The 17,084-nt window shown below is 42.0% G+C and overlaps 3 protein-coding genes across 3 annotated transcripts; 1 reads left to right on the top strand and 2 right to left on the bottom strand.

The window, feature by feature from the left end:
• Positions 1-1,060: 1,060 nt before the first annotated feature.
• On the bottom strand, positions 1,061-8,540 carry LOC6597295. The gene is made up of 3 exons (XM_002022400.2): positions 8,476-8,540; positions 8,088-8,347; positions 1,061-1,152 (listed from the first exon to the last, which is right to left on the bottom strand). Exons 1-3 carry the CDS (start codon positions 8,503-8,505, stop codon positions 1,143-1,145), a joined length of 300 nt encoding a protein of 99 aa, XP_002022436.2. The 5' UTR covers positions 8,506-8,540; the 3' UTR covers positions 1,061-1,142.
• A 2,604-nt stretch (positions 8,541-11,144) lies between these two features.
• On the top strand, positions 11,145-12,844 carry LOC6597296 (protein enhancer of rudimentary). The gene is made up of 3 exons (XM_026990630.1): positions 11,145-11,214; positions 11,841-11,946; positions 11,999-12,844. The coding sequence occupies exon 3, from the start codon at positions 12,008-12,010 to the stop codon at positions 12,320-12,322; it is 315 nt and encodes a 104-aa protein (XP_026846431.1). The 5' UTR covers positions 11,145-11,214; positions 11,841-11,946; positions 11,999-12,007; the 3' UTR covers positions 12,323-12,844.
• A 2,128-nt stretch (positions 12,845-14,972) lies between these two features.
• Positions 14,973-16,842, bottom strand: LOC6597297 (protein MAK16 homolog B). Its single transcript, XM_002022402.2, has 4 exons — positions 16,759-16,842; positions 16,655-16,701; positions 15,816-16,590; positions 14,973-15,494 (listed from the first exon to the last, which is right to left on the bottom strand). The coding sequence occupies exons 1-4, from the start codon at positions 16,771-16,773 to the stop codon at positions 15,327-15,329; spliced, it is 1,005 nt and encodes a 334-aa protein (XP_002022438.1). The 5' UTR covers positions 16,774-16,842; the 3' UTR covers positions 14,973-15,326.
• Positions 16,843-17,084: the final 242 nt, after the last annotated feature.

Here is a 17,084-nt window from a genome sequence, read left to right on the forward strand (position 1 = left end):
ATCCGATTCGATTTGCTTCGCATGGATTGGATTCATTCTGTGTCCTTGTCTGTATCTGTGTGTCTGTGTGTGTGTGTGTGCCGCATTGTATAACATTCATATCACATTTCATTTCCAATATACTCGTTCTTATGAGTATTTTTACATTCTTCCATTGTTGCCATTATCCGTTTTCCCTTTTTTTCCTGCGAGAGATTCCCCAAACCAGATTTAGCTTTCGGCAAAGACACGTTTTCACGTACATCTACGTAACGCTCCGCACAGGACCCGTGAGGGAAAGTTCCCTAGAAAAACGTGTAGCAAAACCTGAGTGGTTGTACAAGCGACTGAGCAAGGGGAAGTGGCATTCGAGTAGCTGTAATTATTGATGGCAAGAGGGTACACTCCCCCTTCGAGGGTATCCCTGCCGTCAGACGTAAGCATTTGTCTTCTTTTTGTCTCAAACGTGCCATGCCCCTGATTGTTGCAAGGATTGGGCAAGGACGTCCAGAGGATGAGAAGCAGGAGCTTGGGAAATGTTTAATGAATGATAATCTCTGACAATCGAAGCAATCGAAGGTGGCAACGCCTAACCACCAGATGGCATCTCTTTGCATACGTATAAATATGATCTTCTATACATATTCTGTAATTAAGAGCTGTGATCTCTATTCTTTACACATTTTGAATGAGAAATGAATTTCTATGGCTCGTTTCCTTCCCTGAAATTTCGAAAGAAAGCCACAGATGGCATCCCCAAAAGTAAAAATCTTAAATAGAATTGGAAACATCAAAAACTCCACTTAAAGACAACAATTTAAACCTTAAAATATAATATAAATACAAAGAATATGCATATAATAAATAAACCATTATTCTTAATATATTTGCACAACATTTTCGGCTCTATTTGTGTCACATTCAAAGGCTCTGACTATTTGTATTATTTAATCAAATGTTTAATTATGTTTCGCCGCACAATAAGCAAAAGGGGAACTGCATTCAGATACCCACGAAATGAAGGAAAAGTAAATACCTGACGGAATGTGCCCGCCCACCCGCCACATGTTTTGTGGTCCCTTTGTAAGCGTGCCACACACTCGGCGTGGCAGCAACGCGGCGTCTTTTGTTTCGTGGGGTTTCAGACAAATTTCGGGTTGTACTCACGTATCACTGAAACGAGAAGGAACAAAAAGAATATAAAAGAAAAGCCGTTTAAGTGATGGCAAGAATAAAATGGAGAAAATCAATATTAAAGTAGACGGGAAACGGAAGGGTCTTTGGGGCACAGTACAGTGCGTTTCAGAATGCCAAAAAAAAAAAAGAGAGAAAGATCTGAGATCCATGAATAAATATGGTATGGTTCTTCAATAAAAAAAAGAATACAGAGAAACGTTCTTGTCGGAGGAATTTGTGCTTATAGATAGATACTTATGGAGAAATGCTTGCTTTTGTCCGACAATAAGCGTCCTGTTTAAATAGGATTAAAATGTGAAAAATCACAACAAAATATAAAGGAAAAAAAAAAACAAAGAAAAACGAACGCAACAAAAATTCTTTAAAGAATAAAGAAATATACAAAAGCGTAACCGAATCGGCGTCCAAGCAAATCGAATAGAAAACCGCATATGCATCAAAAGCCTCAACAGCAGCAAGCAGCAAGCGGCAGGCGGCAGATGCCTGGAGGACGTGGCATGGGGCATAATAGAATTTCTGAATCCTTTTTCCGGCAGCAGGACACGCGCTCCCTCCCGCCACACGCTCCACACCCTCTCCACATATGCACGGCAGTGTCCAGCCCGCAGGCAGCGCTCAAACGCAAATGCAGCAGCCTCCCCTCCGACCATTGAAGGCCGCCCCCATCCGGCGTTGGCGCCCCTCTGGCACAGCGAAAGCATGGGGCCACACACGCCACACACAAAACGCGAAATATGAATACCCTGGCACCGAAAAAGCGCTTGAATTGGGGTATAAGAAAAGGGGCAGCCATCAAACCATCTCCAAGAAGATTCTCAATTTAAAATTTCGAAATATTTGGACAAATTTAAGGATGTGTGTGCATAAGGTATCCATCAACCCGAAGGGGCAGAAGGGGGGGTTTAATGATTATCGATTGAGCTACCGATAAAGGTATCAAGCGACAAAGCAATATCTAGAGAGATGTCGATGTAGAGCTATCGATAAGGGTTTTGAGAGCGAGAGAGAGGGGCATAAAGGGGGTGTTGTCGGGAGAGAGGGATAAGTATCAGAACAGTTATCGAACAATTTATCGAAAAAGTTATCGGTTTAATTCGCGTAATTTACCTAAAACTGTATCGATTGAGGTATCGAAATGTGATATCCACAGATAAGGTATCGAAGAGCTTATCGAAATTTCTATCGACCAAATTATCGGTTTAATTAGGAATTTTTTCCTAAAAATGTCGGAATAAAATTATAGCATGTGTATCGAAAAAGATTGCAATCATGGCAACGAAAAAAAAGTATTATATGTGGTATCGAAAGTTGTATCGATAGTGATATCGCAAGTGGTATCGAAAGTGGTATCGATAGTGGTATCGAGACGGTGGCATCGAAAGTGGTATCGAGATTAGTATCGAAATCGGTATCGAAAGTGATATCGAGAGTGGTATCGTAATTGGTATCGAAAGTGGTATCGTAATTGGTATCGAGAGTGATATCGAAAGTGATATCGAAAATGGTATCGAAAGTGGTATCGAAAGTTTTATCGAAAGTGGTATCAAAATTGGTATCGAAAGTAGGATCGCATGATGTATCGATCGGTGGGTGTCCAAGACATACCGAACGAAGTATCGAATGCTGTATGAAATGGGAATGGAATGGTATGGAATGCAGACCCAAGCCACAACCGATTACAGGGTACACGGTGCTTCTGTTACCATACAATGCATATGCATGCGTATTTTTGTTGTATTCTACCGTTTTCCGTGCTTCTGGGCAATTTCACTTGAAATGTGGCTCGCTCGCATGTGCAGGAGTTTTTTTCCCCCCTAGGAGGGCATGGGAGGGGGGGTGGTCTCCGAAAGGGGCGCGCATAATAAGCATAGCAGCTGTGCAGCAACCTTTTGCAACATCGTCGAGATGCGGCCAAAGCGATGCGCTGCAAGCATCAAATATTTTCGCAGGCTCCCTCGGCCACCAATTCCCCGGAAAAAAAAACCCCCGTAAAATCCCGTAAAATGTACAACGTGTGGCCATGGCAGTGGCACTGCCAGAAGACTCGGTAGGAGTATTTCTCAGAGCCACAAAAAAAAAAGAAAACCGGCGAGGCAGCAATAAAAGTACGCTTCCACACCCCGCGCCGGGGTGCACAAGATACCCTCGAGAGATGGGACCAGAGACGAAACTATGAAAATACTCTGCACGCATCTGAGATACTTTTGATCATTTATGAAGTGTACTTTCCGCAACACTTTTTAAAGCGTATCCTTTGGGGGCGTGGTGCGGGGGGGGAAGGGTACTTTTTTAAACCATTTTCAAAGCTCCGAATTTCTACGCAGCTTAGTGGAAATTTCTTTAGTATTTTGCTGTAGCTGTCGCTGTCGTTGGCCTGCTGACTTTTTCGGCACCCCCCACACATGCCACGAAATCCCCCTTGAGCACTGCATCCTGCTTCCTGCCTCCACACATGCATTAAAGCTGTTCTGTGCGACATGGAGGGCCATCAGTGGCTTCTCCGCCATTTTGTGTTTGTGTGTGGCATGCCTCCTGTGGCGGTATCTTTTTGGGTTCTTCTGCATAAATGTTTATTCATATTTCACTTGTTATCACCGCCTTTGGAGGTCGACTTGCATTCGCATTCGCCACAAAATCCCAAGTGATTAATATCCTTCGATGGTGAAGTGAGACACAGACAAGGGGCTCGCGGAGCCTGTGAGTGCATCGGGGGCTCTCTGTTTTCTGCACAATTAACCCGCTCGAAATGTAACCCGAAATTTGTAAATATTTACACGCTCCACGCTCCAGTCGGCGACTGATTCAGGTGATGGCTGACGCCTCCATCAAGGATACTTCATTAATTTTAATTAAGCGCCCAACAGTCCAGGACATGCCCGAGTGTCAGATCCCTTGCCTGATGGAAGGAGACTGCAGAATTCCTGGGGCCTACAGTTTCATTTTTAAGGCAGTCCAGGCTCAGTCCTTCCTAAGGGCCAGACGTGTATTTTTATTAGGGCCAGTTCTACAACAAACCTTCCTTGTTTGAACCTCATTTTGGGCCTCAAAACATCTTTGAGTCATTGAAATTCCCATCAAATGTGGCTCGATAGAACATCAAATGATAGTCAAAAATAGGAACAAAATTAAAATCAGTTTAAGGTGGAATTTGAGCACTGCAGAAGCCACAACTAGCCAGAAAGTGGCCAACAAGTGAGTCATCGAACGGACAAACGTCTTTCAATTATAGAAAATAGTTTCCAGGGAACGCAATCGGAAGGGATCAATCGGCAATCAATCGTCATGTACTTACTAGTCCAGCAGCTCGATATCGCCTTCATCCACCTCATCGTCATCGTTCTCTTCTCCATGGTCTTCAAAGATAGCATCCTCGTCGTCGTCATGCAGGCGATCGGGGGTCCGTTCATTCTGGTTACCGTTGGGGATTTTGCCAGCAATACGACGACCGCCCCGTGACATGGGGGGCGGGGAGTGACGCCGATTGCGTGTGGATTGAACGGACAGACCGACGCCCTGCTCAAGATTCTCCTCCTCCTCATCGCTCTCGATCTCAATCTCATCGACATCGCGCTGACTGACCCTTCGCTCTGGCATTGTATCAAAACTTTTCGTATTCCTTTGCTCAAATCCTTTGTTTAAATCAGTCTTCACAACACAACAACAAAAACACCCACTCTGAATACTTTGTAAGAATGTTTTTAATAAAGTAATTGTTTATGGGACTTGTGTTTCGACTTTCGACTTACGCATAGACTTGCAACGAACGCACTGAAAAATCGCAATCGACGGATGAAACGGAAAACGGAGAACGGCCGCCGTGGTGCGACTTTCAGGGGCTTCACATCGCGAGACCTTAGACGCGTCCCCAAGCGGACGGCGGCTCTGTCCGGGCTAATTCAATTAGATAACCGAGCCGAGGTGCAGGTAGCAGATACAAAGATAGTTCAGCAGGGTACACGACTAAGAGATACCCTCCAGAGAGGAGACACACAAGCATCCTCTCTGTCTCTCAGGCGCTCTTTTTCCCAGTGTGGCTTAGCAGCAGCGGTAGCAGCTCTCCCTACACACACTCTACAGGGTATACAACAAGAAGAGCAAGAGCTGGACTGGACTGGACGGGACGGTCACTCAAAGACTCTTCTGTGTCTCTACCCTGCCCTCCGCTTTGTTTCTCTTGTGTCCGTAAAACGACTACTACACTCGTAACCGTAGCCCTAGACGTAAAATGGGTCAGCGATTTTCGGGGGCGACATTGTGGCGATAGGAAGGAAGCCCTTCGCACGTGCTGCTCACCGACTTTCTGTCCCCAAAACAATTGCATTGATTTGATTCTGCAATGCCCAATCGATTGGGGGTTTTGCTTGGAATACTCGCACTCGCGTGATATTCAACAACAAAATATTTAACAATTATTATCTGTTTTTTGCTTTGGCAGTGCTTCCGGTGCTCCTCCCCCATCGAGCGCCAGTCGAACCATAAAAATGCAAATGAGTTAGGACCGCAACGAGTCAGATTTAATGAGCCATTTCAATGCCGCTGAGGCTCTGCAATTGCTTCCCCCTGATGTTGCTGATGCTGATGATGGTAGACCCAAACCTGGCCACAAAAGCCCATCATTCAACTCATTATAACTGTATATTTGCAAAAACAGCACCGCCACAACATTTCCAATTTGAAAACTCAAAGAGGTTGCCGGCGGTCCGCACTTTTCCGCAATCGCAGCCATCTGGCAGCACTGTCACGAGCGGCGTGAAGTTGGTTGCTCCCGGTCGCGGCGTTACCACATCTAACGATCAATCACAGAAGCGTATTCTGGCTGATAGTTCAGCCGAGTTCAAAGACTACTTCTACAATCCCTTCGCCCAAGATTGGTTGTACAATGTTGCTGCTGGTGGCCACCCTTCTGACCTCTGCACAGACCTGATTTAAGCGTTTACTTGGGGTGCTAGCGAAAATATAATTACTCCCCTGCGATGGGTATTGTCCGATGGGTCCGCAGGAGGTCACTCTGCCAATTATGGTGTTGCACATTAATTGAAGTCGTTGCACTGGCAACCGGCGACGGACAACGGAATTGTGGCTTTAATTATGCGAAAGACGAATGAACGAACAACCAGACGACGGCCGGTCAATGCCAAGGGCGACACATACTCACTTTTGCCGGCAACGAGGACAGTGAGGCAATAAAGCGAGACGCCGCTGCCACGTGCAGACAGAAGACAGTCGAACCGAAACGAAACGAATCAAAGCTCCGTTCAACCAAAAATCAAAAACAGACACAACCTTCAAATACACAAGAAATACGCACAAACAGAAACAAAATAAAAACTCAAAACAAATGCGGAAGCAGCGAGCGAAAAACACGAGAAATTAGCATGGAAATTATATGATGGCATGATCTGATAAATAGGGCTTTCTTTCAGGCATTTTTTTGGTACTTTCAATGATTTGTGGACTTTGGGAGGTCAGGGATCTTCAATTTTCACTCGCCATTTTCAGAGCCGATATCCAAAACGATTGATGGGATTTTTTTTTACCTGAAGATTTTGACAGAGGTTTTATATTACAGAGAATTTTAGGAAGCCTTTTCAACGACAGAAGAAGTCAAATCCGAATCCAATTCGTTTCGTTTTCAAATAAGTCTGAATGCAGAGAAGAAGATTACTGAGGACCAGTCCCATACATGCCTTTCTTTCTATGATGAACGAGAAACTACCCAAAAGAATTCGTTCCGCAAGTTCCAGATGAGGCTAGAGACAATCACTGTCTTCCTCATTAGTGATATACTAATGCTTCTGGGTACTGTCTCGGTGGCACTCGTTTGTTTACTTTCGATGTGATCATCGTGGGACTAGATGATCTACCCAGAACGTGAGCAATCTACATGTTTTGAGAACTTAATTTAAATGGATTTTGAAGAATTCATAGAATAAACGGCACCTCCGGTTAAAGGTTCTTTAATTTAAAATTTTAAAAATATAATGTAGAATTTGAGGATGTTAGAATCGAAGAGGAGCCACAAGGAAACAAAATAAAGATTACTTCAGAGGTGGCTTGTTTATCTGAAGATCAGCATCAACCATGATGACACCTCGGAAGCGTTAAAAGAGGTAGCTTCGAGCAGTAAACACACCCGTAAAAGGTACAAAAAATCAAGCAGAAAACACTCGTAAAATGCAACAATTAAAACAGCAAAAGGCAAGTCAATAAACAGGCCTAGAATGGCGCTTGTTTGATAAGAACTTGCCAGCATACCAGCTGAGAGAACTGAGAACTTTTCTTTACTTTTCTTTTCAGATAGTAGTAGGGGTAATAATGCTTCATCAGATCGCACGGCAGGGGCGCCTATGGTCTTATCTTAGCGGTGGAGAGGAGAGCCATGAAGTGCAAACATCTCTGGAAAAAGAGCGTAAAACAAGACAAATTATAGCCAGGCCAGAAACAGGTGGGAGCTCGCAGGCAAATCAGCTGCTGCCAAGCGTTTAACAGGTGATGCCGTAGGCAAGCAGTTGATTTTGCATGTTTCAAGCAGTTCAATCAGCTGACAATCAGTTCTTTCATCTTAAAGGCAGCTCAATCGATTTCAGCACTTCTTACATCCCCCTGCGTTGTTTTTTAGTGAACTTTTGGCTACCGAATTTCGCATAATTCAACAATTTGTAGTCCAAGTTTGTCCATAATTAAAAAGCAACGCTTGGCGAGTCCCCCCCGATGTTCATCGACGCGTGCAATCCATTTTTGGTACCAAATCGAGGCAATGAATCACAACGCGAGAGAATCTCGTGGGAAGACAGAGAAAAACCTGATATCTGAAAGCCAAGGCCCTCTCGGCTGCGGCGGTTCTAACGGGTTTTGAGTGATCGAAACAAGTTCAAGGTTGCTTCAAGCTGCACTGCAGCTCTTTGACTCACCTGTTGGCAGCGGCATAGGTGTGGGGGGGCGGCTTTTCAGACGACTCGCTGGCTAGAAGAACCCCGCCGCCGGATGTCTCTGACGTCACGGGCCTGTAGATCAACGGCTTGACGTTGCGCTCAAAGTCATCGAGGAAGACCACATCGTGGACGGGTATCAGGCGATGGTCGCCGCTCACATTGAAGTGCAGATCGCGAAAGGGTCCATTGAAGAGGCAGCGCAGTGGGGAAGTCACCAGAGCAGTGTCCTCCGAAGGCAGCTACAGGACAGGGGGCAAGGATTTACTACATACATTGTACATACATACACGGGGGTACGGGGTGTATTACGGGGGTACTACGGGGGTACTACGGGGGTATTCTAGGTTTTCTAAGGGGTAGTGCACACCTTGATTTTCCCATTGGCTGCAGAGAACATCAGGACACACACACACACACTTTCAAACCACACACAAACAACGAATTACAACAAAAACAAACACGGATCTACTCATAGGTTTGTGTGTGTGGGTGGGTGGGGAAGGAGAGAACGGATACGTGTTAGGGATTGGATTAACCGTAGAACCCGCTACAGAACGCCAATGTAAATTACAGTAAACGAAGAACAAGAGAGCAAGAGAGTGATAGAGAGAGAGAGAGGGTCACGAAAATTTCGACACGCGTGCGTGGAGAGTGGATAGCGGCGCGAGAGACTCTCTTTTCAATTAACAGTTAACAAAAAAAAAAAAACCACAAAACACAACACTTGCACAATTGGACTACGGCGACAGTGGCGGCTGCGTCTGCGCCTTTACTTTGCACCAAACATTTCACTCGTTGCAACAGCAACAACAGTGAGGGACACAAAAAAAAAACCGATCGCGTTTGCTGAAATTATAGATAAACCACGGAATTTCGTCGTTATTTTGCCGATCGCGTCGTTGGTCTGAGCGGCGTCCGTCGGCGGTCTTCCAATTGGTCCAGTACGATGGAAAAAACAATACAACAAATAAACAGCTGGAGTTTCGCCGATCTGGCAGCGCGAGAACCCATCATAGAGCTGCCAGACTAAAGGAAAAAGATTCTGCCCAGCCATGGTTTGTTCCAATAGGAATTGCCCGCTACATGAATTCTCCAGTTGGAATTAATGTATCTCCATACAACAGGGAGAATATTTTATTAAATAGTTTTACAATAATTGCAGGCATGCAGAAATCAGTAAGTCTCTGTTTTAAAGCTATATGTATATTCACAAAAATCAAATCAATTGCATTAATAGGTCAATTAATGTCAATATAGGAAAAACTCATTACTGGAAAACAGAATTTCAACATTAATTAGAGCAAATAGGGTATAAAAATGTCCATACTCATAGCTGAAACCAGCCACATTGAAGCTAGCATTTCAAACACACCTACGTTTAAGCTTTGACCTTTTTTGTTTAAACCATGTTTTATAAACAACCCAATAAATAAGAGTCCTTAAATTCTGCTAATCTTGTAGAAAATAGATTCATCAATTGGGTAAAACAATGCTTTCAGGGCTAAGAGCCCTAGCTAACTAGTAATTTTAAGCCGAATCTCAAAATCGAGGAATATGATTTCCGATCATGTACAGAAAACGATTAGCCTATTGTCTACCAGTGGGCATTAAAATACACTCCACGAAATTTTTGAAACTTAAAGAAGTTTAGCGCAATTCAGGTGATAGATATCGTGGTTTATTTTTATAAGTTTAGTGGAAGAATGGGATGGATTTACAAGAATTTATAAACCGTGTATTTTTCCGCGGCCTCACTCATGTTTTTTTAAGTATTTAAAAAGAAGGGGGCTAAAAGGGCTAAGTTCGTTTTTTTCATCGGTATATTTTGAAAATGAGCAGGTATATTTCGGTATATTTCTGAGTGTCGAAGACAAAATCGGCTTTTCGTCTTCATGGTATATTCGGCAAGTGGGGTGGATTTCACCTTGCATACATTGCATTTAATGGTTCGTGTTGCCCATTATCCATACCCTCTTTTTCCTTCCATTAGTGGCAGGGTGACCGTATCTGGTATTTATTACTTTTCGGTATTTTTTAGATCAAAATTGTACCGACGGTATATTTACGGTAATTAGGTATATAATGGTACATTTTTTCAATTTCATCAATCTATCAAATTTAATTTTCAACGGTATATAGAAATCCAATAAAAGCAATTATTTAAAGTAAGCCAGTCAAGTAGAAAATTGATTCATTAATCGTATAAAATTATGTGGGCAAAGCTAAGAGATCTATATAGCTAGTAATATTTGCTGGAATATCAAATCCCAAGAATTCTAACACTAAGGAACCCCCTAGGTAAAAGGATATAATAGAATTGAGAAAATGTTTGTCAGCCCTGGCTCCGTAGGTATCAGGATCGAGATAAATATATACAAAATACTTATAATATACATGAATACGTCTAAAACATATCAATTTAGAAAAGGTCTTTATAAATTACGTTTTATCTTCATATAAAATTAACGAAATAGGGTATACAAAGGCCTATGCGCAACTGTTTTTTTTGTTGAACTATTTTGTTTAACCCTTGTTGTAGTCGAAATACAATAAAAGCATGGACTAAAAACTAACCAATTTTGTAGAAAACTTATTCATCAATGGCCTAAAATTATGTCGGCATTGTTTTAGTCAGCCAGAATTATTCAACGGAATATAAAAAATGAACAATATCAACGACTATCCTCTTTCGTTTTTTTGTGTGACCTATTTCACTAAATCCTTTTTTTGCGTGAACTATTTTTTGACTAGATCCTATAAAAGCAAGTATTTAGAGTAAGCCAGTCAAGTAGAAAATTTATTCATTAATCGGATGAAATTATGTCGGCATGGTTAAATGTTCTATATAGCTATTAATATTCCCCGGATAATAAAAATGAGGAATATGTAAAATAGATCTTGAATACGTCAGTATATTTACGGTATATTTCAAATGAGACGGTATGTTTCGGTATATTTCTGACGGTCGGGTATATTTTATCGATAAGTCCGCTGCTTAGTAGCAAATGTGACCAAAAAAATAAAATAAAAAAAACCAAGCGTGAACGCGAAAATTTACGTCGAAAAGCCGGCATAAATCATTTTAAGTACTGTCAAAAAATACAAGGTAAGGAAACAATAAAATTTAATTAAATTGTAAATTTAACAAAAAATAGCGAAGAAACAACAAATTGTTGGGCGCTGTACAGACGATCTGCCTGTGTGTGCTTGTTTGTGTGGTATGTGTGCGTTTTCTTGTGAAGCGGCAAAAATAGTTTTCGAAGTTCTTTACAAAAATAACTATAATTTAAACAAATGCACAGCATTTGGCTAATGAAAGGCCCAATTCAGTGGGGCAGATATTTTTTTCTAATGAAAAATGAAAAATGTGAAAAAATCCGCTAAAAGCAAAACATTTCCGCGCATATATTGTGTGCATGCATACGCGCGTGTGTTTGTGTGTGCGATAGAGGAACCAAAAGATTTTTGTACGAGGTATCCATTCGCATAGGGTTGCTTGTTTTGTGGACACTGCCGGAAAGAGAAAGTGCCATAAAACAATTATATTCTCGTTCCACAGCGTGGGGATACCTTTGCCGTGCACAAAATGTACTTGTTAAATGAAAAATTTGTTCGTTTCCTGCCCATTGCCATGCAATATGTACCGTCAAGGGTATTCCAGGTTCGGCACCCGATCGGAACCCTTTATTTTGACCATTATTAATGAATATTTTGTGGGTTAACGCATTGCAGCATCGGCCAGAAGCCTCATTCCTTGGTAAATCAACGTAACAGCAGCAAGCCGTAGGCGTGGGCACAGTCTCGGAATCAATTCGAAAACAGGGGAAAAACAAAAAAGGTAAGTGGGAGTACCGCGCCTCAGATGTCATTACTAATTGAAATCATTCCAGACTTTAAAGATGTCGCACACCATACTGCTGGTGCAGCCTGGGGCACGCCCGGAGACCCGTACCTACTGCGATTATGAGAGCGTCAACGAGTGCATGGAAGGTGTGTGCAAGATCTACGAGGAGCATCTGAAGCGCCGCAATCCGAACACACCGACTATCACCTACGACATTAGCCAGCTGTTCGACTTCATCGACACGCTGATGGACATTAGCTGCATGGTGTACCAGAAGAGCACCAATACTTATGCCCCCTACAACAAGGAGTGGATCAAGGAGAAGATCTACGTGCTGCTCCGTCAGGCGGCATTCAGTCCGAATGCCTAAAGCGCATCCACACGGGCGATTGGGTGGGAAACGGGGTAATAATCCAACCAAAAAACACGAAATACCAACGCGAGGGAAACAATAGCCCAAAAAGGAGATACAGATACACAGACGGTCAATAACAATAACCCCCAAAAGAAGATGCAGATACAAAAAATACAACCCCAAAAAAACACTCATTAAACACAGTACTTTAAAAAAATATTTTGTTTTGGGGATCTGCATGGGGACGCCTCATGCAACACGCACATTATCGTGTCGTGATCCTGAGAAAGGACTTTGATCATAAAACAAAAAATTTATATTATAGAGATATATATATAATTTCCTTCTATCTCCTAAGATTTACAACACAAAAACATCGAGAGGAAAAAAGAATACACTCGACACAAAAAAAAGAAAACCAACAAACTGTGCTCCCGCATCCCAAAATGGGGAAACTAGAGAGAATTGTAAAGCTTAGAAATTGAATCCTTACTTTACAACAACTAATATAATGTATATACTATACACATAACTGAACGGCATTTGTGTAATGATTTATTGGGTGGCCAAATATATATAGATACGTATTCCTATGGTTTATGCATCGATATATGTTTTCCCCATCGATTATATTTGGCTACATGATATGGAAAGGCTTATAAAAGTGATTTAGGGACGGTTATACAGGAATGTATAAAGAAGAATGACTTTTAAAATGGATTATATCATAGGAATAAGATGTAGATCGGTTTTTCCATAGATTTCGATTGATTTTAAGGGAGTATATCATGCGAAATGGGATTAGAGGGGGTTTCCTACAGATTTTGATGGATAATACGGGACTATATCACGGAGCAAGGCGTATAAAAGCGATTTCCATTAGAATTCCTTGGATTTTAATGGAGTTTATAATATTGAGAGGGTTTTAAGAAGCATATAGAGTGGCCTCCATCAAAATCTATTAGTTTTAGTGCAGCAATCTTCCTAAAATTAGGGAATATAATATAAAAAGTTTAAAAAAAGCAAGCGATATTACTTTTTCCATGGATTCTAAGTTAATTTAGTGGGGTTTGCCATAGATTTGAATGGATGATATGGAAATATATAATGTGAAAAGTTGTAAGGAACTCCAATTTTCATTGAAATTTCGCTATATCATGGGAGCGAGATGCAGAAAACACAATCAAACCAACCGAGGGGCCCTGCCGCATGGCGCGTTACACTTATAAACGTAATTTCCCATGGGTATTTCAGTGAAAATTTTCTACCACAAGGACAAGCATTCCTATAGTGCTCAATTCTTCTTTTTTTTGATGGTTTCTAAGTGCATTAGAAATTATAAAAAATTTACCTGTGCCATCTGAAAGAGGTATTGATACATGGATCATTTTGGTATTCCCTTTTACCCCAAGAGTTTTTCCAATACAAAAATGCCTACTACTAAATTTAAGTTCTTAATAAACCTAAAACCAAGCTTCATAGCTCCTTTAAAACACTTTCGATAGTTTTAATCATAAATTCTTTAAAAAAAAAGAAGGAAAAACTCTACTTTTAAATGGTTTTCCTCTTAAATATAGTAAACAAAAATGCAATCTATAATAATATTCGTGGAATATCTCAAGCAGAAATCTTAAATTATATTTCTAAGCCCCTCCTGTCTACTGTCTCTAATCACATATCATTTCCTTCACGATTTTCCATGGCTCCATAAAGTTATAGCCTTTCAGCTTTTAACGGGGCAGGAATAGGGGGTAAGCGCTCAATCGATTGCGACCAAACAGAACCTTTGGTCATTCCATTGCGCGATGACATACGCGACCTTGGGGTCTGGGTCTGGGTCTGGCTCTGATCGAGACGTCTATGGGTATGGAACGGCTCTGCGGCTGGCGACGGCTGTGTCGCTGCATTGAACTTGGCATGCGATATTTAATTAGCCAACAAGCCAGCACTTCAGCATTTTGTTTAATATGTAACAACAACAAGCCAGAAGCGAGTTATTAAAAATAGTTCGAGTCTCGACTAGGCAGATGCCAACTAATTAAAGACTATACAGTACAATTTCTTTAAAGTTTCCGCAAAATATTGAAAAGAATTATCATTTTATAGTGGAATGTCACTTTTTAGAGGGCTTAGATCATTTATAAATATAAAATAGAGAATTTACGAGAGAAATCAAATCAATATTTGAAGAATTATAAAATTACCAAAGCATCATTTTTCGAACAAGACAACGAGAGCATAGAAAAGGGTAGATCAATGCCAAAATTTCTCTTCTATCAAGATTTATATCTTTAAAACCCATGAACATTTCAATGTACATATAATATATATTTATACAAGTTTTTAGATCCACCGAAAAAAGTTCCATTACGAAAGAAACGTTTAAAATTATAAAATATGCTTGAAATAGTCTCAAAAGAAAGTTTAAAACCATCAAAATGCAACGTTTCCAGCAGAATGAAAGATCTAAATATCATAGAAATGGCTTTAATTTCTCCCCTTGCATAGCTAGTTCTTTTCTAGACAAAAGAAACTTTCGAATTCGATTGCTATACACTTTTTTGGCCCTGCTGTACTATCTCCTCTTCCACTGCCAGCCGAATATACGCCTAATCTAACCCGCCAACAGGGTATGGGTATGGCAAAAACTAAAACTCTAGCAAAAATAATTGTAGTTTTTTTGATTATTTATAAAACTGGTTCCCGGGGCTCTTTCCCTCTCTCTCTCTTTATGTCGTATCACCGTGTCGCCTTCACGCACATTTCAATGTCATTTTCGGGTCAGAAAGAGAGGGAGAGAGAGAGAGCATACACTGCACAATGTGCAGTGCACATGTATGGCCCTCTCGCTCTGATTCGGAGACACAAAATTTGTTTGAATTTTTGCAATTATTTAAATACTATTCTTAAGCGGCATTACAGTTTCTTTTCTTTTTAATTAGCTATAAACATTAAACGTAAAGTCCTAAGGGGAGGGTGTGTGTTTGGGTGTGTTTCTGTGGGCTCTTCCAGTACCTGGCTAATAGCGCACTTTCTCCCTCTCCGCCCCAGTCTCAACCTCATACTCGTACTCCAGTTCCAATTTGGGTTTGGCGCGACGCCGTTTCGTTGATGATGGAGCAGCAGCAGCATCAGCCGTATCCGAAGCTTTCTTAGACTTTGTTTTCTTGGCTGGCACTTTGATGTCCTGTGATTGAAAATATTAGCAAGAGATTCGATTCCCAGGAAGCGATTCTATTTGTTTTCGGCAATTTGTTGGGCTACGGACAGAGCGCGCACTCGCGCCATTCGTCAACGAATGGAAAAAACATTCTAAACAGAAGCGTTCTACGGCGCACAACTGCAGTCGTTGCACAGAGCTTGGCTCGGCCGGAACTCGTTTCTCATTTCTAATTATGGTAATTTTGTTTTGTGTGCAAATAAAGCCACAAAATAATACCAATTGTTGCTCGCAATGGAAGCCGCAATTGCCGAAAACAAATGTGAAGATATAAACGCCTATAGCTACCTCAATATCATCAGCATCTGCATCATCATCGTCGTCGTCGTCGGAATGGCCAAAATCGCTGTCCATTTCCACCTCTTCGCGCTGGCCCGATTCGCTCTGGGAATCGTCGTCATCCTCTTCATTGTCTGTTTCGGCCTCAACAAACTCCTCGCTAAGCAGATCCCTGTGCAGTTCGGCAGCTTCCTCGTCCACATCCATTTCACGCTCCACCTCCAGCTCTTCTTCCTCGTCCTCTTCCTCGTCTTGTTCGTCCTCAATGCGCTCCGCCTCGAGGGCCTTGTTGAAGGCAGTCTGTGAGAAGTTATAGATGTCGCGGTAGGTGCCATGCTTGAGACGATCGAGCAGAGCCTTCTCGATATGATTGTCGATCTTGGCCGCCACCAGGGCCTTCTCCTCGCGACGTGTCTCACGGCGCTCGATCTTGGTGGAGAGCGGCACGATGAGCTTCTGGCGGCGCAACTTCAGCTGTCGCATACGCATCAGGTACTGAGTGATCTTGAGGAAACGCTGCTTGTTCTTGGATATGATGTACTTGGGCCAGAAGACCAGGTTCTCGTTGATCTGTTCGATGGCCTTGTTGAAGTTGCGCGACAACTTGATGCGCTCCCACAGCTTGGCGGGCATGTGCGCCCGCTCCGCCGTCTTCATGAACAGATAGATGATGCCGTTCTCCTCGCGGACGGTGGCGTACTGGGAGTTGGCCAGCGGACAGGTCCGTCGCGTGCACAGACCCGTCAGATTATACTCATGGCGACAGAAGGTACGTGTGTCGGTTCTGCGTAGGATGATTAATTCATTAATATATTTCTGTCTGCGCTGTTGGGTCATGCAACACTTACTTGACTTTGTGCGAGCAGAAGGACTTGTTGATAATGCTCCAAACAACCTGTAATATAAGCAGTCAAATTATTACATGCCCTAGGTATACCATATCTGTACTCACATCGTCGTGCTGCATGGTGAGGGCAGGTCTTTAGGCTTTACTTTGGCTAAAACGCGGTCAAAATTGCAAATTTTAACTTGAAACACGTGCAATGCGCCGATTAAAAAGAAAACACACAGTGATGGCCTGCTACCGATAAGTTGTTGTATCGATAAATGCATAATATCGACTGTCATATTGCGATATTATTGCAATAAATGTTTTGTTGGGAATTTGCACGTGTTTTTTTTTCTGTTTTGAAATAACGATTTAATTTTACGGCTGACCATCCCACGCAAATAGCGCAAATAGTTATCGACTAACTTACAATGTGACCATCTGACGTC

Source organism: Drosophila persimilis, unplaced genomic scaffold (assembly GCF_003286085.1).
Source record: "Drosophila persimilis strain 14011-0111.01,24,50 unplaced genomic scaffold, DperRS2 tig00000606-arrow-arrow-pilon, whole genome shotgun sequence".
Lineage (NCBI taxonomy): Eukaryota > Metazoa > Arthropoda > Insecta > Diptera > Drosophilidae > Drosophila > Drosophila persimilis.